This window comes from Ammodytes marinus, assembly GCF_949987685.1.
Source record: "Ammodytes marinus genome assembly, chromosome: 7".
NCBI lineage: Eukaryota > Metazoa > Chordata > Actinopteri > Uranoscopiformes > Ammodytidae > Ammodytes > Ammodytes marinus.
This window is the reverse complement of record NC_137211.1, coordinates 12,100,485-12,124,950: the sequence shown is the minus strand read 5'-3', so window position 1 is coordinate 12,124,950 and position 24,466 is coordinate 12,100,485. Positions and strand designations below refer to the sequence as shown.

At 39.9% G+C, this 24,466-nt stretch overlaps 1 protein-coding gene across 3 annotated transcripts in view; it reads right to left on the bottom strand.

The window, feature by feature from the left end:
* Nucleotides 1-21,072: 21,072 nt before the first annotated feature.
* The window catches only part of znf385a (zinc finger protein 385A), a 55,464-nt gene continuing 52,070 nt past the window's right edge, over nucleotides 21,073-24,466 (bottom strand). For all 3 annotated transcript variants that reach the window (XM_080030976.1, XM_080030978.1, XM_080030977.1), the window contains one exon: nucleotides 21,073-24,391. In XM_080030976.1, the coding sequence (XP_079887102.1) occupies nucleotides 24,143-24,391 (249 nt within the window). In that variant the 3' untranslated portion in view covers nucleotides 21,073-24,142. The remainder of the gene's footprint in view (nucleotides 24,392-24,466) is intronic.

The window sequence follows — 24,466 nt, the reverse complement described above, 5'->3', positions numbered from 1 at the left end:
TCAAATAAATATCTCAAGAGTTTTATTTAATAGCATGTTTCATTACATACATACAACACTGCAGTGAATATTATCAGTACAGTACAGTACAGCATACAGACAGAAATACTGAAATCCAGAGATGGGCTGTTTGGACAGACACATCTTCACAACAGTATTAACACAATGAGTTACAGAGGGTCACTTGAAATCTTTCTCATGGCTTCTAAACAGCCCTGTCAGGTGGTGAGATGAAATGGCAGCTTGTTGCTTGTATAAGCAGTGACTGTGTGAAACTCTTTAATTAATTTTATATATATTTAAATCCAAGAAGCGCACGATTTGCATTGCAGTAAAGGTTCTGTATCATTTCCTATAAATCTAACATTGGCAGGGGAATTAACGTTTCGAAATCATGTAAAAATTATATTTCTTAGTAACAACAAAACAGTCTCTTTTTTTGCCAACATCACCATCATTTAAAAGAACAGCACACCATATTTAGTCCTCACACCAAACCTATAATTTTTCTTGCAATTACACAAGCGACTACATTTCTGTTGGTGTTTGTGTGCACGTTCAAAATGCAAACAAACATGAATATTTCAGCAAAGCAATGTTTGGGATAGTAACTGTACAACAGGTAACTGTGGCAGGTTTGAATGGATGTGGCCTCTGGGGGACTGATAGAGGCCTCATAGAGGAGCGTATGACACCAACAACAAAGCACCTGGCAAGAATCAAAATAGGGCATTTCACATAAAGGTTAACTTAGCAATGTTTTAGTAATGATTTCCTATTTCCATACCTGTCCTGGACATAGTAGTGTAGGGGTGGGGTGAGGGCTTTGCAGCTTTCGCAGGGGTTCGGGATGGGAGATCTGACAGAAGTGGGGAAGTCATTAATTCAATTTTTACATTATTGATGAATGCTTTTTATCCCCCTTGGTAATCAAAGCGACCCTGTTTATGGAATAACAGAGAGCATAGGGAAAGAGTGCCAGGGGCTGTTTATCCACAACATGCAGCAGCAGGGGAAGTTTAGCACTGAACCAAAAGGCGAATAGGGATTGGGTCGGAGGTGATGCCGGGCTGAATGGACATAGTGATATACATCACAGGGAGTCACTGTGCACCGCTGAACATTGTGACTTGCACCTTCATTTGGATGTCGATCATTCTGTGCACCTGGCCTTTGCTCATGTTCCCCTCAGAGCTGCAGACAGCAAGGTAATTGGACATTGTCTGATCATGACACATCAGCAGGATGTTAATGGTTGACTCACTAACAGCAGGTAGTCCATGATGGCTGTAGTCAAGCATGCACAGTCCGGGCCATAAGCAGGGCTTTATAGGTCCAATTATGTTTTCGCTGATCTTAATATGTGCTTTTTAAGAAGTATGTAGATCAAACTATTTGTTCTGTCTCTCCCTCTGTGTTCACTGTCTGCCCCTTGCTCTGTCACTCCCCACGTGTCTCTCCTGCCAAAGTGCATCAAAAAATATAACAAGAACATTTTAAAAAACTCTACTTTTTCAACTTTGTGTTTTTTTTATTTGAATGAGTAATGTTTCTAAATCACTTAAACGTAAGCAGAATTTGAATTATACAATAATTCTAAATTACTACACCATAAATTTGTCAGGTTTTTCTGTTTTTGAACCAATAGGTTCCTATTAAATCCTATATCCCTCTGTTTTGTGTTTGTGTTAAACAGATACATAATGCTAATTCCTTGAGCACAATTGGAGTGCTGGTCTTCCTCTCTCATCTCTTACACCTGGTCTCTTATTTTTTCTATGTCAGTCTCCTCATCTTGTCCTGTATCCCTTCCCTTCACAAAGCTGAGTTGTAACAATGCATTCACTCCAGTGAAACAAACTAGGTGTTATCATGATGGGTGGTGGGTAGAGCAACTGCACAGCAGAGGGTTTAAATATTATAGGACTACAAGCAGTCCATTAAGGAAGTCCATGGATTCGGTTTCTTCTTTCATTATTATAACTTTATTTGAACAGGGACAATGTACAAAAGAAACATTAACCTTGTTTGGAACAAGAGGAGAGATGCATTGTACCAGGTTTTAGCAAACTGCTATTTTCCACCTGTAGTCCCTGGGCAGGTAAGAACTAAACAAGACACAATAATATCTAGACATGGGATTAAACATTAAAAGGATAACAATGATATAAATACATAGGATACAAAATAAAAATAAAAAAGTTTATGAAAAGCACTACATTCTATAGGTGTGTGCAGGTCTGCTGCGTGAGCAACCAAACCTTTGTCGAGAAAGCCCGGAAATCACCATTGGTTATAAGATCTGTTGGGAGACTGTTCCATTGTTTAATGCCTACAGCGGAGAAGGACGACTTTCCAAATGTAGTTCTGCATTGTGGGATTCAGAGTGTGTGTGTGTGTGTGTGTTCAGAGAACACACACACGCACACGCACACGCACGCACGCACGCACGCACGCACGCACGCACGCACGCACACACACACACACACACACACACAATGATGCAACATGATGAGGAAACGGTAATCTTGGGGTTGAACAATATATTTGCTGCACCGAATGCAATTATTTCATGACTTCAATTGAATACATTTACATTTTCCTCGCAATGGTTATATGTTGCCAAAAGGTTAATGATGTTTCATGACCCTTTTCCTGATTATGTGTTTCTCAAACATTTACCAGAATGTGTGGAGAGAGCACGCTTTCTGAATGGCAGCTCCGTGGCTCTACCTTTTTCTCTCATCACTTACTGAATCAACAGGCTGCATAGATTGAGATGACCTTGATTTGGCTAGAGTGTCAGAAAAAGTAGTTTGTGTGCAAGGTGAAAGTGGTGTATTTGCATGCTTTTTATCTGTGTGTGTGTGTGTGTGTGTGAGGCTACAGTGCATGGACTATTTGCATGCATTCTTGATACATGGCTTAGTAACAGCACGTCATACTAGTTCACATCATTTATTTAATTCTAAAACGTGGCTTACATTGTCTGAAACCACAGTCTGGAAGTTCAGTTTTTTGGGAGGTTCATAAAGTATAAGGACAATACAAAGCCATCCATTGTGTAGTTGTACATCCAGTGGTGGAGAGCAGTCGATAGAGCCTGGAGTACAGTCACACTTCTGTTCCTCGCCTGTCTCTCTGATGGAGCTGCCAATCATCCATTTGTGCGGGCTTTCATTGCCTGAGAGGGAGAAGATAAAGTACGTTCCACCCCGGCATTGAGAGTGGACAGTGACGCAACGGCCCTTGAAATGAATGACCAGAGGGAGACAGTTAAGGAGGGTGACAAGAGGGAGTGGGATCGCAAAGATGTGCGAGAAATTGGGATATTGGGTGTATATTTAGCTATGGTTGTATACAGGCTGGGGTTGGATGCACAGCTTTGAAATCTCTGGCCAATACGTCCAGAGGGGATTTTGCATGTGTGAACATAGCAAGAGTAACAGTCCTTCACACACTCAGTGGCCATCCCTGCTGTTTGCTTTTGCTGGTGGCGACAAGAAGGCTAAAATAAGCAGATCCGGATGATGCCACGCCTCTCCACAGTAGATCACAAGACGCACCTGTCAATAATTGATTTAATAGGCTCTAATCTAAAGAGTTCCCTCGCCATACTTGTCCTTAGGGCACGCAAAATCACTTTGATTGATGCAGTTTTTTTATTGCGCCCACTCCTCTGTGGTCTCTGACTTGCGAGGTGCTGAAGTGTCACTTCCATCTAAATGTTAATTTGAAGGCTGTTACTTCAAGACTGGCGAGGCTTTGATGGTCTATTTTGCGTGATACCAAGTTGGGTGTGCAATACTGCGTGCTGTGGTGTCAATGCTTTCCAAAATTAACCCAAGAGTGTTTTTCGGCTCACTTCTTGTCAAAAGGTTTTTATCCTCTTTAATATTTTCTCAATGATGATGGTTTGCACTAAGGCCTATGTGGGAAAAAGAAGATGCTCTGATGCTTTTTAAGCTTGAATCCTTTTTCGATTGCAATTGGGGGGCTGTTGAGGTTTGTCTTCTAACAGTATTGCCTATTTTCTACTCATCAGGCAGTGCAAATACGATATACATAAGCATTCTGCTTGTAACAGAGGCAATCAGTGTCTCTAACAATGTGTCTTGCTGACATGCTTTCATATGCACTGTAGATGATCAAGTGGGTGCAATCATATGTTTGAATTGTGTTTTCAACCCTAGCAATGGGGGTTTTCCCAAAGAGTTGCTGTATCATAAATCCCTCAGATTTTGGACATTTTAAGTTTTTTGAAGAATATTTTGGTTGTTGCCAAAGGGGTTTTCTTGTTAATCTGCCAATTAATTGTTATACACGTTCATATGGTATGTTTTATGGTAGCATATGGTGAGCTGGTGATGGTCGCTTAATGCTAAATTTATTACCTCTGCTATTTGGCCATTACTGTGCTGACAGTTATTAACCTTATAAATAATGCATGTGTAGACCTACTGTGCTTACTTACATACATAAATAGCAGTGAACTTCACCACATTATGAGCATTATGAGCTGAGGAAAAAAAAAAATACATTGTCAGTGACAGCATCTTTAAGCTGAGCTGAACAAAACAATTTGAATCTAAAGTGGTTTGCGATTTCGACCTTTATTTTATTGTTCTTTTTTTGACTTCCGACTTGGCCATCTGCCTGTTTATATACCTAGTCATGTCATGTTAAGCTGATTACATTTTTATAGCCCAATATCACAAATCACAATTAATCTGTCCAATTTAACACTGTCATTATCTGAATTAAGGGTCTAGGGATAGAGTGTCATAAGTCATCAAACCCGCCAATCCCTATCCATAGTCAGCCAGTATATAAAGCTTTACTTCATACAGTATAACATAGAATATGCAACAAAAGTCACTGAATATATATTTTTTTACCATCTTGAGGGCAAGATAGGCTCTAAATTAATATTTTGTGTTGAATCCACGCCGGTGCTGTCTGTTTTTGCAGTTCTACATTCTACACACGGAGATGGAGATGTAATATAGTTTGTAGCTCATTACCGTGGTGTGAACAAGCTATAAATCCTACATAACATCACACCTGGGCAGCGGACGTGACCATTTCACTCTGTTCTGCCTGCTAACAAAATTGTGTCAAGGGAAATAATGGAATCATAAGATCAAAATCTGCAACATAACAACTCACACAGACATGGGAAACCATTTGACACACTTCACGGTTGCATTATTCACTTTATGACTGAGTTTGAATATCGTCACCCTCTTAAAATAATGGCCTAAGTAATTTTTTCAGTGTTTTCAGGACACACAAAAAACTTAACCAAAGATTGAATATATGATATTCATTAATAATTTCACTCAAACAGGTTATGTCAAAAGATGACTCTTGACATTGTAATAACAATTTCTGTCAATTATGTAAGATATTAGGAATAAACCCCTTATAATAATGTTTAACTTGTGACTTAAGCCAATTTACACACTTGTGAAATGTCCTTGAAAAAAAAAATTAACAGTAAATTTTGACTTAGGCAAAATAAAATGGCCTAAAACACACTCTTGACATTCTGGTAATATGGTATAATGGCCTATGTCAAGTAAAATCACATGATCTGTTCAACTGAGGATTTAGGCCATTTTACCAGAGGTGGCCAGCATCATGAGGAGATGATTTAAGCAAAAAAATCATTTTGGCCAAAAAGTGACTTAGGCCATTATTTTAAGAGGGTGATGATATTTGACACTAGGAATGTTGTGATTTTTCACTTCCTGCTGTGTGTGTGTGTGTGTGTGTGTGTGTGTGTGTGTGTGTGTGTGTGTGATACTCTGTTTCTGTGTATAAGAAAACTTGTGTTCATAACCGAAGCAAAGACAGAATGAAGAGAACGCAGAGAGACACACACATAAACTTTCAAACACCATACAAACTGCCCATGTTTTATTCAGCTGTGATGTGATAGAAACACATTGTAGAATATTTCCCATGACATTGCTGTAAATGCAATTGGCCACATTGATCTAAGCTCTTTTCTGGAGCTGTTCTATAACCTAAGTCATTGCCTGAGGGGTTTGGACGCGTCCTTTGTTCATTATTTGCAAATATGGTCAGTGCAGTGAGATTCATAACCAGATTTAAGCGATTTGAGTGTATGAACCACCATTGGCTGATGCCCACTGTATGCCCATCATTGCTGACATTTCAAATCAGAATAGACAGTATAGAATACCCAAATGATAAGACTGGACCAAAGGTCAGTCCAGTATAAAAGCAATTTTAGAGACAATAAAACACTTGGCTGTGAATTACCGCTGGCACTTTTATGCTGCAATTTGTATCCTTCAACAAGTCAATGAAAGTCATTATTCATGTAGCATTCACGTTATTTACTGGCCGCATTATCTTGATGAAACAGCTGTTATTGCTTTAATGGTAGGCCTATATAAAAGGTCAGCAATTGATCAATTTGAATTTTTTTAATCAAAACAGCTGTGTGTCTCTTGAAGGCAAAGCTACAACACCAGCTCATGACAGCCGTCAATGAAACACAAACTGAGGTCTCCCAAATATTATGTTTTTTTAAAAGTAAGACAAAATTATAAGGTCATACAGCTATCAAGCCTGTTATGGAAATGAATACACGCCATTGATCAGATTACTGATCAGTGGACTGTAGGAAAACAAAGACAACATCAGCCACCACCCTGCTATAGGCCAAATAGCTGAACACATTTGGTACGTAAGGTATGGCGTATACAAGAGACGAGATGAGTAACATGTTTTCATTTTGTTGGTTTAATCGCTCAAAAAAATCATCATCCCCGTCTCACCAAACCAGAGAAATGAGGAAAAAGTTGACTAGCTGTTGAACTTAGTAGTAAATCAAGCAGGAAAAATATGTTTGACATAAATTGGTGTAGAGAAGTAGACAATATTTTGAACATTATGGGGTATCTGATAAGCTGATAACGTAAAGCAACACACCTTTTATTTGGCAGCAGCCCCTACCTTAAATTAACATCAATTACCATGTGTAGTCAGTCAGTCAGTTCTTTATATATCTCAGCATGCTCATGGTTATTGTCTAGGAGGGAATTTCCAATCATTTCAAGTAAGTTGTAATTTTCTTGGACTTTGATGGCCATTGAAGTAACTGCACTTTACGCCTCTACGTTCGTCTCATCACTCAACTGTAGCGGTTTCTTATTGGTTCTGACCAGTGTTTGGCATATGTCAGCCCCGATTAACAGCAACAAACTGATGCTTACTGAGTGATCCTGCTTCTAAGCCAAGGTTTGGTATTTTTGACACTGTTGTTTCAATGCTTTGCAACCTCAAAAAACAAATGTCTCTATAGTGATTACGTTTTTTTACTAACTTGTATTTATTTGAACCACGCTTGTGTGTGTGGTTTTAAATATGATAAAATTATTCAACCATCTATTTTCATGCTGTGTTTATATCATTTTGTCAAGTCCCTGCAGCTCAAGAGTGGTCAACTTCCGACTGGTACGTTCATATTTAATTGAACATCAACGCAAATATCCCAATTGTATGTATATGTACTTTATTATGTTGTAAAAAAAATGTGTTCTTGTAATTGACTGTTCATATGTGTGTGGAGCTTTTACTGTGCTTCCATGGAGCCACAGACATACACATAAAGCCCCCCACCCCATAAACACACACACTCAAACAGAAACACACATGCACATACAGTTGACTGATGGCCCAGGGCTCTCCTCTATAAATGACAAGTGCCATCCATAACAGACAGGCAGGGACTAGCAAAGTGATTACATTCTTAACAGACAGTGCCCTGGTAAACACAGGTGGCACCATGTCTGTCACGCTAGACATGAGGTTAAATTGCTCAGCCCATGTAATATTGTGGATTGTGTTTTAGCTTGTCCTGGCGGAGGGTTGTCAACAACATGGCAGATGGATGGACTGCACCTTTATTCCACCTCACTTACTGTAGAAACTGTGGCTGTCTAGGCCAGAGGATGTCAGAGACGGCCAAGTACGATAATACGAGATAAGATACTAGGAGAAGCACACTTAGAGTCTATTGTAAGCATGTGGAGCACATTATAAACCCGTTAAACAGCACTATCTGATGATGACATGCATTATAATTCATTATAAATCACGCATGACTGTGTAATGAGATTCCTATCTGACAGTGCCATGTCCTGATTATAATGAAATGTAATTTGCTTATGGTAATACAGCATAGAGAAATGCAACTGGACTCTCTGGTTGGAACTGATGAACCCTTTTGGACAAGTTGCAAATATACACAGGGGGAAAGCATGGGTGTAAGATGAGAACATCATCAAATACTCCTGAGCCTCTGCTTCTATCACAAGTCGAAATGTCTGCTGTTTAGAAGTATTTTTTTCCTTTAAGCATTTAAAAACCTCATACTCATTGTAATATATGTACTATATCCTAAAGGTATGTATACTGCGGTTGCTATACATAAATTAAAGTACTTCATATTTGAAGACTGACAAGAAATTACCAAAAGGACATTAATCGAACTGTGAATTTGGAGCGCCACAGCCAATTCAATTTCACAAGAAGAAAGTATTGTTAGTCTGAACATTTTGTACTGTGCTTGTTTCCTAAGATTTGCCTTGAGCTTTCTGACTATCATTCATTATATTGCATTGCGGGACATATACAGCGCATTAAAAAATCGGTTATTTTTTAGTGTGCATACTGACTGTGGGCTACGACTGAGTATACTATATTGAGTTCTTTTTTTAGTAAGAAAAATACATACACTTAGGGAATTAATAATGAGGGCTCAGTCCCGGAAGTGTCCTTTTCAAAAAATAAAATTGCTTTGATAAAGGTCAATTCCCAGTATAGCTCTCTAGATCAACTTCAACCTGAGCAGATCGGCCAGATTGGTCAGTTGAGAATGAAAAGGAGGTCATTTGGGAAAATGTATAACGATGACATTCACAGAGACAAAAAATGTGACTTGTTGAAGACAATTAGGATTATTGTGTCCTTTGCTAACAGTGAATCTATGCTTCAATTAAAAATCTACATAAAACAATGAAGAGCAAAACACTGTTTAGGTAGAATTTGTTTCAGCTGAGTCTTCATCAAGGCACAAAAATCACCTCAATTATGATATTTTGTGCAATATTTGATTACAGTGTAAAAGTGAGAAAATGCTTTTGGCCTAAGGAATAGGACACACAGGCGACTGAGGACAGAAAGATAATTAGAGAGTGGCTGTCAGAACAGGATACTGTTGAATGACAACATTATTTGTTTCCTTCCACCAATAACTCATCATCTAATTAAAGGTGGCATCCTATCGTTCACATTACATTTGGTGTTTGACCATTAAACTTCAGTGTCAGTGTTTTACCCCGTCTCCCACCGTTTTTTTCATCACCATCATTTCCTCAAATGCTCCAGGGTTTACATTCCCTGTGATGTGGGCGATTAAAATACAACGTTCTTTGTAGGACATATGCGACGTATTATGTCTTTTAGGTAACCACATCCGCCATGAGCTGTACAGTATGGACAGAACATTAGATCAGCTGGGCAGAGGCTTGAATGCCAAAGGGGGAGTGTGTATAAGTTATACGTTCTACTAGTTTTTATTGTATTCATTTATTTTTTAAATAAAAATTAATTACACTTTAAAATACATTTCAAACTAGAATAGGCTGTTCCAAATGATCCTCTGTCGAGTTTTCTCAGTTCTGTTTGCCTTGCACTTGTTTCAAACTTTCCCTTCTGGATCATCTAGTTTGAAGATGGCCCCCCTGATTTCACACCTACCTATTACCTGATCTGTCCTTCCCAGTCTCACTTTGAAATGTGTAATAGCTATGTTGGTCAGCAGCACAAAACACAGTGTTATCCCTACACCGTAAAACACTATGTTCAGCCGCTACGTATAAAAAAGATGTGCCATGTATTGAAATATAACAAAGCCAGGATTATTTAGATGTATGTTTAGTGCGTAAAATAATCCATAATGCTGCTCCTCCACTGTTGAACAGCTTTGAACAGCTCTGCTGTAGCAAATGAGCACAGCCTTGATGTCTGCTTGAAGTGGAAAATGTAGATGCCCCTCGTTTGCACAATCTGCATTCTCTTCTAAAGCCTTACAATTTCATGCAGCAAGATCCCTGTCAATCTGAAAACATGCACATATTTCCATATTCCGATTTTAAGTAACCAGCCATTTCAGGCTACATTTGACATTTTGATGACCTATATTCTGGATGTATCTTATTTTCCGATATTTACAGTTCACTTAGTATACTTTTTATTCATTTGGATTGTGCGCGTGTCAGTGTCTGTATACAGTATGTATATGCGTTCATGGACATCAATGGCCTGTTTGGCCCATTGGTAATGTTTACTCTGTATTTCATTGTTTCTATTTACCTGCCCAGGGACAGCTGACAGAAATGACCAGGCATTAGTTCTTATTTTTCTTGAAATTAATGTATTTTTCTCTCTGATAGAAATAAAGAACTAGAAATACTGCCTGGCAGTTATTTGCCTCTGCAAGGCATTGCGATGCCAAACAGTGAAAGTAGAGTGATGGTAAAGAAGGTTAAGTTCCTGAGAAGCTACAATATGTTACAAGGTCACTGCCATGTGACAATATGTAAAGTTGCGATAACCTCCGAAATCTATTCAGTTTATCTTTGGATAAGAGTTGAAATTTCCCCCTAGTTTAAAGAAAATCCTAAAAATAAAATATGACGTATGTGAAAAAGATACAAGTTAACTGAACTGAACTTTTTTAAAGCACTGTGGGAACGTAAGTATATTTAAAATGTAACCAAAATGATTAAATTCAATTGATAGTAAACATTTTAAAAGCACATTCACTTTTGATGACTGTTACAAAGGTGTAAAACATCAGGAACTGGCAATCATTGTGTAAGTATTCAAAACAACTTAATAATAAATAAGGCTACAAACAGGCCATATCATCCACGCTTATATTGCAGGTGGAACATTCAAGGACATTTGGTATACATGACTGTTTGAAAAAAAACTCCATGTAATTTTTTTTATTGAGTAAAACCAAGGTGAGATTTCACTTTTTTTTTATTTTTAACTTCCAATTTATTCAATTAAGATTACTTCACAGTTATTGTTTTATTAAGTCACCTTTATCCCATCCATGTCATGGAAAAAAGTAATTGAAAATCAAATTACAAAGTGACACTGAAGTGAATCCTTTTCAGCTGGTTTAACTTAATAAATCTACTAATTAACAGTACATCTCCTTTTCTAAAGTCATTATATGGAAGGTCCTCATTCAGCGCTTGTTAACAGTTCATTTGACTCACTCCTACCATCACCCATGCTGCGTCAGTGCAGATGGGCAATTCGCCTTGACCCCATACTCAGCCATGAAGGACCGCAGACCAATCTCTCACAATTGTGGCTCTTGTCTCGAGCTGCTGCCATGCCAACAAACCTGAAACCACCCGGCTGCTGGCTGCTCAGTCCTCAAACTGCCGAGACATGACCAAGATGCCTTGTGAGAGCAACATCTTGGGCAACTGTCATTGTAGAGCCCTTAACGATGAGCATGGTAGGCTCAAGGCTTTATTCCCTGCACCTAAATGAATGTGTTATGCAGGGCCGCTGCTAAGCGTTTGGGTGCCCTAAGCTTAAATTGTCAGTGAGGGCCCGCCCCCCAAAAAGAAAAAAAAAACACCAAGATGCTTGCGCGCGCAGGGCGCACATTTTTTGACCTTGCAAGATCTCTGCGACTGCTTTTTGGCACATTTTCTGCAGTGATGAGTTTTTGCGAACAGCATTCACTAACAGAAAGAACAGGTTAACGCAGTGGTTCACAACCTTTTTTGGGCTGTGACCCCATTTTGACATAAAACATTTCTGGCAACCCCAGAGAATTTTTTCTCTGCAGAGAAATGCAGAGTAGCCAGAATTAGTGCACAAATTGACATCCCGCACATAGTTTTTACCATTTCGATAGCAGCTGGCAATATTAATGTCTATACTATGCAGCTTCACAGCCCTAGCAATGAGATAGCTCACCTCCAAAGAAACTTTCAGGGCCTATTCACTACCATTCACAGCCTTTTTGAAGTACACTTTGCTGCTTATTCAGCTTGGCAAATTTATTTTTGTAAGAAGATCTTGGTTTACAGACACGCCCTTTGTGTGTTGTCTGAAAGTGCCTTTTGAGTTTGAATTTGGGAGACTGTGGTGGGGACCCTGGACCTTCTAGGGGGGTCCGGGGGAGCTCCCCCGGAAGAAAAATGTGAAACTTTTAATGTAAAATTCATCAATCTGGTGCACTTTGAGAATAAAACTAGCGCTAAATCAACTGTGTCCATGTGAGCTATTTAGTACTTTTTTCTTGAATATTTTTGTAAGCACAGAATTACTAAAAAGCAGAAAGTACAGGTTTAATTTTTATTTTATCTTTTTAAATAATCCCTTATCCTGAAGCTCCTTCTCTCTTTGAAGTCTTCGTTTATTTTTTTTAATGACTCAATATAGGCCCCTGATCTTCGTGGCCCCAAACAATGTTATTTAAAAAATAACTAAAATGTACTGCCACATGATAGGCCCCATAACTAATGTATATATTTTTTGTAATGTAATGATTATCATGACATTTTTTAAGAAACCTCAATTTTGGGGGGCCCCCGGATCATCTTTTTTTCCCATTGTAATATAAAAAAGGTACTTGGTGCCCTACGCGCTCTGTGTACCCTGCGTATAGGGAGCGGCGGCCCTGGTTTTATGACATGACCCCCTTGTATAGAGATTACTTGAGGCAATGCGACTACAGTTCTTTGTGTGACCCTGAGTGGGAGTTTGTGTTATTGTGTGGATGTTTGAGAATTGACTTAATTTCCCTGAAGAGGACAAGATATTAGTCGGAGGACTGATCCCTCTATGTCTTCCCTCCCTCTGATGGGCATGTGCTACGTCTTAATGATTCTGCAGAGATGCTTCAGCCGATATAATAGAATATTGACGGACAAAGAACCTGTATTTATCTGGGGTAGATTCAATGGACGTGATTCAGTCGCAGTCAAGTCAAGTCTGAAATGCCAACACACTTCCTCTCAGGGACATCTATTTGCTCAAAAAACACATTTCATTCAAATGAATGGCTCTGATTGTTTTTTTTTCATACTAATAAAAGCTTTTCAAACTTTTTTCTTTTTGCTTAAATAACTCGCCTCCTCCTTTTAAACAGTGACCATTATGTCTTTTTCTGCATACACTAAAATCCTGTAGATAATTGTATATATATATATATATGTATATTGTCAGTGTCAATCTCTTTCAATTAATACAAACCTACAGGATATTATTCCATGTGAGGCCTCAGATAGAGGCTTGTTTCCAATATCTTATATTTGATATTCAGTGAGTCATGTGAAAACGTGTGGCAAACATGAAGAGATTGTTATCTCATGTTTTTAATTTCTGCTGCTTTCTTATGATTCTAATGCAAACATGTCTCAGAAATCTCTTGTTTCCCTGAGCCCCTTCCATCCTGAAAGTACTGTGTGCACAGAATGCAATTACAAAGATTTGTCATACACAAAATTGATGCGCATTATTTGTTGTGATAGCTCGGGATTAGACCCACAAGCAAAACAGAAACCCAGGTAGTCAGTTTAGAACAATGTTTATTTCACGCAGGGATCCGCAACAGGCTGGCATGACATTGGACGGCTGACTGGCGTAGCGAGCATAGGCAGGTGGACATCCGGAAACCCGCAGGCAGGCGAGTAGGAAAGGTGAACAGCGGATGCAACTGGCACGGAAGAAAAGAGGAGCAGAGTTACAACTAACTCCAACTGAGACTTGAAAGAAAACAACAAACATAGAAAATCCTGATCTCGGGTAATTTACCGCTCTGGTACGTAGTCTACTCTGGCGCCGAATGACTGGTGTCCACAGGCTTAAGTAGAGGGGTCTGATTAGCCAACGATCCTCACCTGGAGCAGTCTGCCCAGGAGTGCCGCCACGCCCACATGCCAACAGGGAGACAGACAAATGGGAGAACAAGAAGGACAGACAGACAAGGGAAAACATACAACACATACAGAGGAGAAGGAGAGACTGCCGTGCCGTGAGTCATGACATCATTTAATCTTTTTCCCACTGTTGCTTCAACATTTCCTTATATAGTTTGTTGGGATCCAGCAAGAAAAAAACTGAAGAAATCATACTGAATATTTAATATTTAAAAATACATTATTGCCTCACAACAACACCAAACATTAGTCTCACATCCTCACTTTGAATACAGCATATGTGATGCCAGAGCCGGCCCGAGGCATAAGCGAACTAAGCGGCCGCTTAGGGCCCCCGACTGCCTGGGGGGCCCCCTAAAAAAAAAAAAAAATTTTTTTTTTTTTTTTTTTTTTAGTTTGTGTGTTTGATATTAACATCATATTATGCAAATGTGAGTTATCATACAAAAAAAGGAATAAAATGTTTTGGTCTAGATAATTAATAGCCTAAAAATGTAATCAGTTCATCTGGGAGGAAATCCGAAATTATGTGATTATGTCACGTTCACATCCATGCACAGTGTGTATTGAGTTTATTTAAAAACAATTGGAAATGGGGCTGCCCTCAGTTGCCCATGCACTGTGTATAGTCTATAGCCTATTTCAGCCTTGTCTGTGGAAAAAAAGATACAGTAGCTGGACAACAGAGTTCTTCTGCTTCGTTCCTCACACTGCATTTAAATGCATTCATTATATTACAGAGAAATATGTCCCGTAAAAGAAAAAGAGCTCCAAGCCCAACCCAGAGGACCCTCCATAATATTTTATTTTATATTAATATTTTTATGGAAAATCCATGTGTCCTTCTTCAATAGCTTCTAATTCATCTGACCCTGTGTCTCCAAATTATTTGTTCACACAAAATTTCTCAGATTTAGCCTCTTAATTTTCCTCTCAAAGTGCACCAGATCCATGCATTTCACTTTAAAAAGGTTAAAAAAATCTCCCGGGGGGGCATACCCCCGGACCCCCCTAGGAGGGTCTGAATCTCGGCTGTCTAATATTTTTGCACAGCCGCACAGTGGAGGCACTAGCGGAAAACACTGGGTGTGTGAATGATATTTAACACAGATCTATAGTTTTAGCAGCGCTAACATTGGAGAGGGGCCCCCTAATCATATTTCGCTTAGGGCCCCCTGAAGGCTTGGGCCGGCTCTGTGTGATGCAAACCTCCATAAAGAGAGAAGGAGCCAGTGGAAAAGAAAGAAAGGGTGAACATGCCCTCTCCTCTCAGGTACAGACTTCCATTTAGAGGAAAGTGCATCTCTTCAAATTCCATTTGAAGGTCTCTGTCTGGCCATCTCACTGCATTATTACCACATCTCAATGCATGGAGCTCTCAAGAAAAGAGGCGCCGGGCCTGCCTCTCATAGCTGTCTAGTGCTAGAATAGGTCCATGCCATTATGCTTTTGCTTTTAGCGATCATGATCAGCAAAGAAAGAAAATAGACTTGTTAAGAAGAGGAATATATGTGAGGTCTCTTCCTCTCCTCTTTCCATCTTATGCTTTGAAAAGTAAAAGTATTAATGGCATATAAATATCAATGGTTTCGTTACATATTATATATATTCATACAATATAACTGGTAATGATCTAATTTAAGTGTTCATGTATAAACAATATTCTGCACATAATGCAATTATTTTTGAACATGGTCATGTTCCAAAATTTACTTTATTACAGGGTGTCCGCGGAAGTCTTAAAAGTCTTAAAAAGTCTTAAATTCATGTAGGCCTATCTAAAATTAAGGCCTTAAAAAGTCTTAAATTCATTAAAAATGTGATATGCTGGTCTTAAATCCATTACTCAAAGGTCTTAAATTTGTCGGGGCAGGACTATTCAATGTTATATATATTTTTTCTTCCGCGACTTTCCGAGAAGGAGATGTAGAGAGGCTACTTTTAACTAACTGCTCATATAAAAGTCAGACACTACGCTAGAGGCAGTACGGCCGTGTGTGGCTGTGATCTGCATATAAACGTAGCATAGAAGAAGAATGTGTGTCCCCTGCCTCCGAATTTGAAGTCGGTCGCGTGAAAGCCAGGCCCCCAGGATGCTGCCTTCTCCGAGCAGCCAGCATGGACTAGTGGCCAACCCATTGGTACTGCATGCTGTGAATGGGAGCTTATTTTCATGGTAGCCCTAAGGCAGATTTCCCCGTCCACACCAATACAAGCGGCGAACAAGATTGTGTCGCCGCAAAATTTTTCTGGATATCAATCATAGGCTCAAACTTATCTTGAGACCATATACTATTAAAACTGAAGTTTTTTCATTTCAAAACGCCACATAAAGCGTTTTATTAGCCCAACGGCTATTAACGGCTTTCAGTTTGTTTTCGAGGGAGGAGGAGGGAGCGGCACGTCATACACTTGGGCGTGCCAGGGCTTACATGAAAGCAATATGGCAGCTTCCTTGTTGCTTCTCTGCGCCTGAGCAGCTTTCATAGGAATGAATGGGCGCCATTTTTCAATACGGTGTCCATTTCTTTATATGTCCATGGTGAAAGCAAGAAAGGGGAGAACGACCATGAGAACGACCCAGCGAAATGCATGCCCTGCTATTATAAATTCAGTGAGAGGTGGAGGTTGAACGACAAATATCATGGCTGGCTTTATTCACCCCGTGACCACACACTGCCGCTACTCCGTAGCAGGGGTGGATTACTGCACGGGCACACCGGGCACAGGCCCAGGGGCCCAAGGGCTCAGGGGGGCCCTAAGCCAGAGATACTGATAGTAACTTTTCATGTTGCATAGTCAAAGTCAAGTCACTCATGTCAATAACAGGGTCCAGAAAGTATTAGCCTAAATATAAGTATACTCATCACAATTTAACAAGATATAAATCATCATGGGCCCCTCAACTAGTAGGGGAGAAATACAAAAGCAAGTTAAAAACAACAGCATTAGTAGCTCTGTCTAAGGGGCTCCATGAGGGGCCTTTAAGGCCCCCTCACACATACAGAAATAAGCTTTCTATGTGTGAATTCTAAATTGTTCATAAAAATAGCTATCCACCCTTTATCTGTTGAAATGGGCCCCTCTATCATGGAACATGGGTCTGACCAATCTGTTTAAGAAAAATATGAATAATGTTCCTTCTGCATCTCAGGATTTGATATAGCCTCTAAAATCTCCTCTCAAAGTGCACCAGATTGATGCATTTTACTTTAAAAAGGTAAAAAAATAAATCCGTGGGGGACCCCCCAACATGGTACAGGGTCCCTCCAACAGTATCCCAAAAACCTGTGGGAAACACTGACTTCCTTAATATGTTTTGCCATTAATTGTATGTATCTGTGCGAAAAAGTCAGTGTACCGGACTGGATAGGGAGGAGTGGGCCCTTTAAGAGTTTGTGCCCAGGGGCCCATTGTCTCATAATCCGTCTATGCTCCGTAGGTGTGCAACCACCCGCCCGCTGGCGATGTAGGTAGGCTACTGACCCAAACGCAACTCACACAGAAACAAACAGAGTTATTGTGTTTAGTAAACATTTTTATGTATCTATATTTATTAATTAATAGCTGCTCATTAGACGGTCATTCGGGTCGCGTTGCCGTGAGCTCACAGAGTGAGACGCGAGTCTCTGCTTCTCTCTCTGTCTGTCGCTTTCTTTCTCTCCACTCTGCCCTCGCTCTCTGACGGCTAGTTAAGAACTATTGCCGATCGTCCCGTCAATCGCAGACAGTAGCCTACATTTCCATCACCATTCGGTACAACCCTAATACCCGCAGTTTATTAACCTGGCTGCCTGTAACAATATGAAGAAAATAAAACATTTCGCAAATTACCGCAGGTCCCGTGGGCATCCCCCAGTTATGCAAACCTGTATACAGTAGGCCTAGCCTATGCTATGCCTACTTTACAGTAGCCTATTTCCCGATTTTGAAAGTGCAAAAACATTCACCTGTGGAACCAATTTTTAAATAGTTTCTGCCATAAGTTCTGAAAAATACAGTTAATGGACTAAGTTTGTTGTTTATTGAATAAGTAGGCTAATTAAAATTTGAAGGACATTGTTCCCCATAAATTACCAAATTTTTGTATTTCATTCTAATACTGCATGCTGCAGCTAACACATTTTCTTTATTGATTAAACTGTTCTTGTGACTCGATTAATCAGAAAATGTAAATCAATTGATACAGCTCTATAATAGGTTGAAAAGGTGGTAATGACGGGTTTTCACGTTGCCTTTACAGTGATCTTATATTTATTTGATGGTAAATGCGGGGGGACATTGTCTTCATTCAGACTGCTGAACATTTTTTATTTTCTGTAATTAGACAGCAGTTGTTAGCTAAAGTGCATTGAATATTTGATATTCAAACTTAATAAAACTCTACAGAGCATGTAGGCTACTGTAGTGTAGTTTGTAGATTTATGTTGCCAAGGTATTGGTGTTCATTAGAGGTCTTCAAATGTGCAGATACCCTGAGAGAGGCTACTTTCTTCCTAGCTTCTGATATAAAGAGTATCACTTTATGTTCAATAAACAGACAAAAAGTAAACTTGAATGAGTCTCATTGAGTGACACACAAGCTATGCTTGGGTTATAATACAGCTGGACCCCCCAAATATCGCCTATATGTATTGTGTCTTAGGTCTTAAATTTCATTCAAGGTGGTATTAAAAAGGTCTTAAAAAGTCTTAAATTTGACATGCTGAAACCTGCAGATACCCTGTATTAAGTCTGCAAATATGAGAGACTTGCCTGAAAACAGATCTCAGTAGAGTTAAACTTCCTAAATACCAGAGACCGAAGAATTTAAGAAAACAGCAAATTATAAGGATCCATCTCTGAATCGTGTCATTTCATTTTTATTTCTTCAAGGTTCAGCGGAATTCCGTGGGTGATATAGTTTTACAATGTATTTGACAAACGTTGCAATAAAGAAAGTACAGCATGGCAACCATCTGTCCAAACTGCTCATGGTCTTTTCTCGGCCATATGGCTATGCATAGTTTATCATGTTCTATTGTTTATGTTCTGCAAACTGTATTGCTGCATTCAACGCACTGCAGTTTTACACACACACACACACACACACACACACACACACACACACACACACACACACACACACACACACACACACACACACACACACACACACACACACACACACACACACACACACACACACACACACAAACTTGAAGTGTGAATCATTTTGACTGATTATGCTGTGGGCTCTTTACTGCTCTTGACGCTCTTCCTAACCATGACAGTAGAACCATCTAGTGGCTGAGTTGCGTATTGAACTTTCTGGCAAGCTGTCTTGAAAAATGTGCCAGGGCACAATGGGGGCTATCTATCACAGGAAAATATGCAATGCTCACCAGTGAGAACAATGCTCCTCTTCATCAGGCATTACAATGCAGCACCAGTCCAATTTGACTCATGTCAGCTGCATCTGCTGCTCACAAAGAAGATGAGAGGAGAATGGCTCCTTCAAGAAGTTAACAGTGTTTGAACAAATTTTTCTGCTGGATTTAGAAATACATGTTGCATGGTCAAATATTCAAACTGCACAAATGCTCAAATGTAGAAACTAATAAAACATGCTTTAATTCTTAAAAAAGATCACTGGGTTTCACATAGATACTTGTATATTAAAATATATTGTTTTACTAGAGTGCAGTATATTGAGAGGTTTTTCAAATGCTGTATCTAAATAGTGAGGAGAGAAACATCTAACTATAAAAAAGAACTATGAACTCTGTTCTAAACATATAATTGAATTAACATATATTCATCAATGTCACAGAAATTCATTAATACAAGTAATGACAGAACTATTAATTGGATTAGGTTGTACACTTATGCCTAATAAAGTGTCTCTAATTGCATATTAGGCTAAATAGTTGGGAAAAGTGTGAAAAAAACATGCAAAATACATCAAGAATATTTCTTGATACATTCACAGAGAGGTTTGTAGTGATGATGTAATTTAAGGAGTTTTTCCATGTAATATACATACAAAAATACAGCCACTCCCAATTTAGTAATTATTCGTAAATGCTAAGGGAGCAAACCCTGACAGAAAAGCAGTATGCTGGCAGTGCACAATAGGCGGACCTTAACATATAACTAACATTACTGTTACACTTTGTTTTAGACTTTATAATTCCATGCTAAGGTATCCATTTTTTGACCTAGGTGTATCTACCTTGTGGAGACCGTGGCTCAGGTGGTAGAGTGGGTCGGCCAATTATTGAAGGGTTGGCGGTTAGATCCCGGGCCTCCTGTGTCATGGTTTTTGTGTCCTTGGGCTAGACCCTCCTTGCCTCGTGTGAATGTGTATGACTGCTGTATGTTTGAGGTGGTGGTCAGAGGGGCCATAGGCGCTGAATGGCAGCCACGATTCAATCAGTCTGCCCCAAGGGCAGCTGTGGCTAGTACTGTAATTTACCACCACCGGAATGAATGGAACCTGGATTCCTGTAAAGTAACACTTCTTTTGCATTGGCCTTTAACAAAAGTTGAGACTTTGACACTCCTCCCTTTTTTTCTCATGTATCTTATATGTTGTTTTGTATTGAATTTTGTACAGCACTTTGGTCAACTGATGTTGTTATTAAATGTGCTATAGAAATAAGTTTGACTTTGACTTTATTATCATTTTACTGGGAGTATACTTACAGGTTATTTACAGGATTTGAACCCCTTATTGGGGTAATACTAAAAGACAATATCTACTTTTCTTTCACAAAGTACCTGTAAATGGATGAAAGTCAATGGTAACACTGCTAAAATACTTTCTAATAGGCACTATATTGCATTTCAACTCAGGGAAATCTGTTTAAGGCATTTCTCTGGAAACATAAGAGATGGATGGAATATACATGTACTAGGACATGTGATGCACTGAGAACCATATCTTCAGGGACACCGTATGAAATATATTTTTCTTAATAAGTTTTGACATTTGATAGAAGTTTTTGTGCAACACAATAATTGATTCATAAAAACTCTGAAGACATTTGTTTCATTTAATGATTTATTGACATTGACTTTTTCCCCACCATCGTTTCTCTCCATACCAATAGTATTTACCATAAAGTTTCTTTTTCATTTAAATTACATTTATAATGTTTTACTCACATACACATTTATTGTTTAATTTTCTTATTGCAATAAACAAGAGTAGCCAGAATGAGTCAGGTATTGCTACAATTCGCCATACAAACGTGTTGCCCCCTCTGACAATGAAATTAAAAAATAACTTTATTGGCAAGACAAAATTACACCAAAGCCTCTCCATGTCTGTCTCGACTCTGGGAGAGGGAGAGGGCAGAATAAGGCTAAGGCTAGTGGCCTAAACACAGCTAACATGAAACACTTGCCCAGAAAATAGGAATCTAACATTTATTTCCCATGTGAATAATGAGGATGGTATGAACATATCTAAGACAATATGAACATATCTGTGGTGCTGCTACTTGGCTGACCTACGTACCAGGGAGAATATTGCAGTACTTTGATTAGGTTGGTTCATCGATCAGGTCTCTGATATAATCCAGTAAGATTGATCAATCTTCCCAAACAAGACATGTGCAGGTTTCTGTCTCCATTATTGTGTTAGGCCACTTAATAGCTCCAGGTTGCCTCTGTTCTCTGATTGGTGGAAAGTGGGGAGAGAAAAAGTCCCAACACACACTAGAATACATATGGTACACACACCAACAGGAAGGAGAGCATTGTTCCTGGAATAGTATCTCACTCACAAAATGAAGTATGCAAATAAGGTTTCGTTCAGCAACTAAAAGAGCACAACGGTGGAAGCTGACACCAAGTCAGCTTCTTCTTTAAGTAATGGCATTGATAATGTTCCTCAGGATTTAAACACATTTCTCACACACACAGAAGAAAAAATTATAAAACGCAACTCAGTAAATCCAACTACAAAATAAGCCTGTTGAACATATCTGTCTTAATCCATTGATACGTGGCGTTGTACCCTGTGCCACAAGCAGAGATTACCGTAGTAAAAAGGCCCTTTAATATGAAGGGTCGGTCCCTAAGCCCAGCTACACCTGTTTCTCTCTAAATTCCTTCGAGGCTCTCTTCAACTCCACATGGAAGAACAGAAAAGTGTCAGCTGGGTTGCGCCCAGTTCACACATGACTCCAGACAACATGTCACAACATGTCACAATGATAACAAGTCACTCTGATAAGAATTGCTCATTGCATTGCAATATTCAGACAAAGGTAAGACATTAGAGCTCATTGCTTCTCAATGAAAGGGCACAGTGTACACCTCGAGCAAGATAGGTCTGCTGCTGCATTGCTAGCTTTTGTGGCTCTCTGCTGAGACAGTTGGTCTGCCTGTCAGCACGAGTCAACACCATCCAATAATTCCAAGTAATTCCAACATTTCCTACCTACAAAAATATTTTTTATTGTATTTTCCATTTTGTCCTCCATCTTTTATGTGTGATATAAATGCAAACCAAACAGTCCAAACCAATAAAACAAAACAAAGTGCTCACCGGTCTTTGTAAAAGCAAACAAATCACGGTGCGTTTCATGGCTTTCAGTTGTAAGACAGGAAATATCGATAAGCGCCTTGAGCGGGACATCCAGGCTCCCATTCCAGGCGGCCTCGCTGGGCTTCTGGCTCAGTTGTCACTTCGGCGCGAGATCATTTCTCCTAGATTGTGTTTGGCTTTCATCTTCCTCTCAATAATTTGTTCCCTTTGAGTGTTACGGTTGCCAGTGTATATGTGCCCTCTACTATAGACTAGATATGAACCTTTTCAGGATGGGTCGAGGTGGTGAGGAGGAGGAGGGCAGGGCAGGAATGGAAAGAGTTTCACCCAATGATGCAGAAGCCTGACCCTGCAGGATCATGTTGACAGGCTGCATGCAGAAACATCACGAAAACGTCATTGCTCAGGTGTCGCACTATTGACAAACCTGTGAAAAGTTGAATGTGAGGTTGTCAATAACCTTCCTTTAATGACCTTAATATGAACAGAAATACATATGGACTCTGCCCTCTCCAGTAGAACCAACCAATAGAACAGACTCTAGACATCGAAGCGAAAGATAGTGATCATGGATGAAAAACAGGAGTATAGTATGTAACAATTTGTGGCTGCTGCTGTTTCTCACATCCCCTCTCCCCTTTAGTGAAGCTCTTTTCAGACTGTTATGAAGGTTGGCAGATGTGCCCTGTAGTCCTTTCTGTTGGTATACAGCCTATTTAAAAACACAGATTTCCTTGGGCCTGTGCGTTTCTGCATGCCGCCTGGGGTCAATCCCTCCAATGACCAATGCCAGCCCTCCTCTCACCTCACCCTCTCGGAAAATGACAAGAGCGCAATCTCCCACAGTCACTTTTCTCCTCTCCTAAACCCTCTGACCATCAGACATTTTGGGATGCGGCTACCACCTGCCTGTCAGCCGAAGTCATTGTGTGTGTAGCGAGGACCTACTGTCACAAGCTAAAGAGTCGCTGGGCCTCCTGTGCAGAAGAGGACAGTACCATGGAGACCACCACAGCTACATGAGGCGCATACAGCAAATACTGATGGAAGCAGCTACCCTACTGACATAACATTATTGTCTTGGTTTTCTGAGGTGCATAGGATGAGAAGAACACGTTGAGCTGTGACAACAGGAGAAAAGAACCCACCCCTGGCCCGGGATAATTATGTAACACTACGTGTGGTTTGATTTTTCTATAAAGGACTGTGTGTTTCTTCTGCTGTTATTGAGGCGGCTGTGACAGGGCCACCGTGCAAGGGGTTGGGGTCGGTGACCAGGGGTAGTGAGAGATGTACAAGGTAGTTTGATGCATAATAAAGCCTCTCCTCTGCTCAGTCCATCCACGGATCACCCAGAAGTCTTTGAAATGGAAGGAGAGTTTCAGGTAAAGGGAAATAAGAGAGACGCATAATTCCACAACTTTCCGCTACTCAATTCCCTTGCTTTATCTCTCAGTTTTAACATTTAAAATGGTTGGATTTCCCCTCCCCCCTATCAATTGCTGTTTGTTGATCGTGTTTTTTATCTTCACAGTGTGCTTTTGGAGTGGCTGTTCCTGACTGGCCGAAGTCAGGGGGTGATGTGTCAGTATGGGGAGAAGAGGATTGGCCCATGGGTGGTGCGCATGGGCCCCGGGGCCGGTCTCAGAATGGCGTGGCTGAGAGGCGGACCTTGCAATAGGTGATGGTGATGGTGGTGTGCGGAATTTGCTGCGCGGAGAGCCATCTGGTTCGAGGATGCTGCGGCGGCCATTGCCGCGGCAACAGCCAAGGGGCTTGGCAATAGCCCAGCACCCAAACATTTGCTGAGATCCTTAGAGAAAGTCAAAGAAGACTACAAACAGAAGAGACACAAGACCAAAGAGAGTGGAGAGAGAGAGAGAGAGATATGGTAAATGTTATTAGTTCC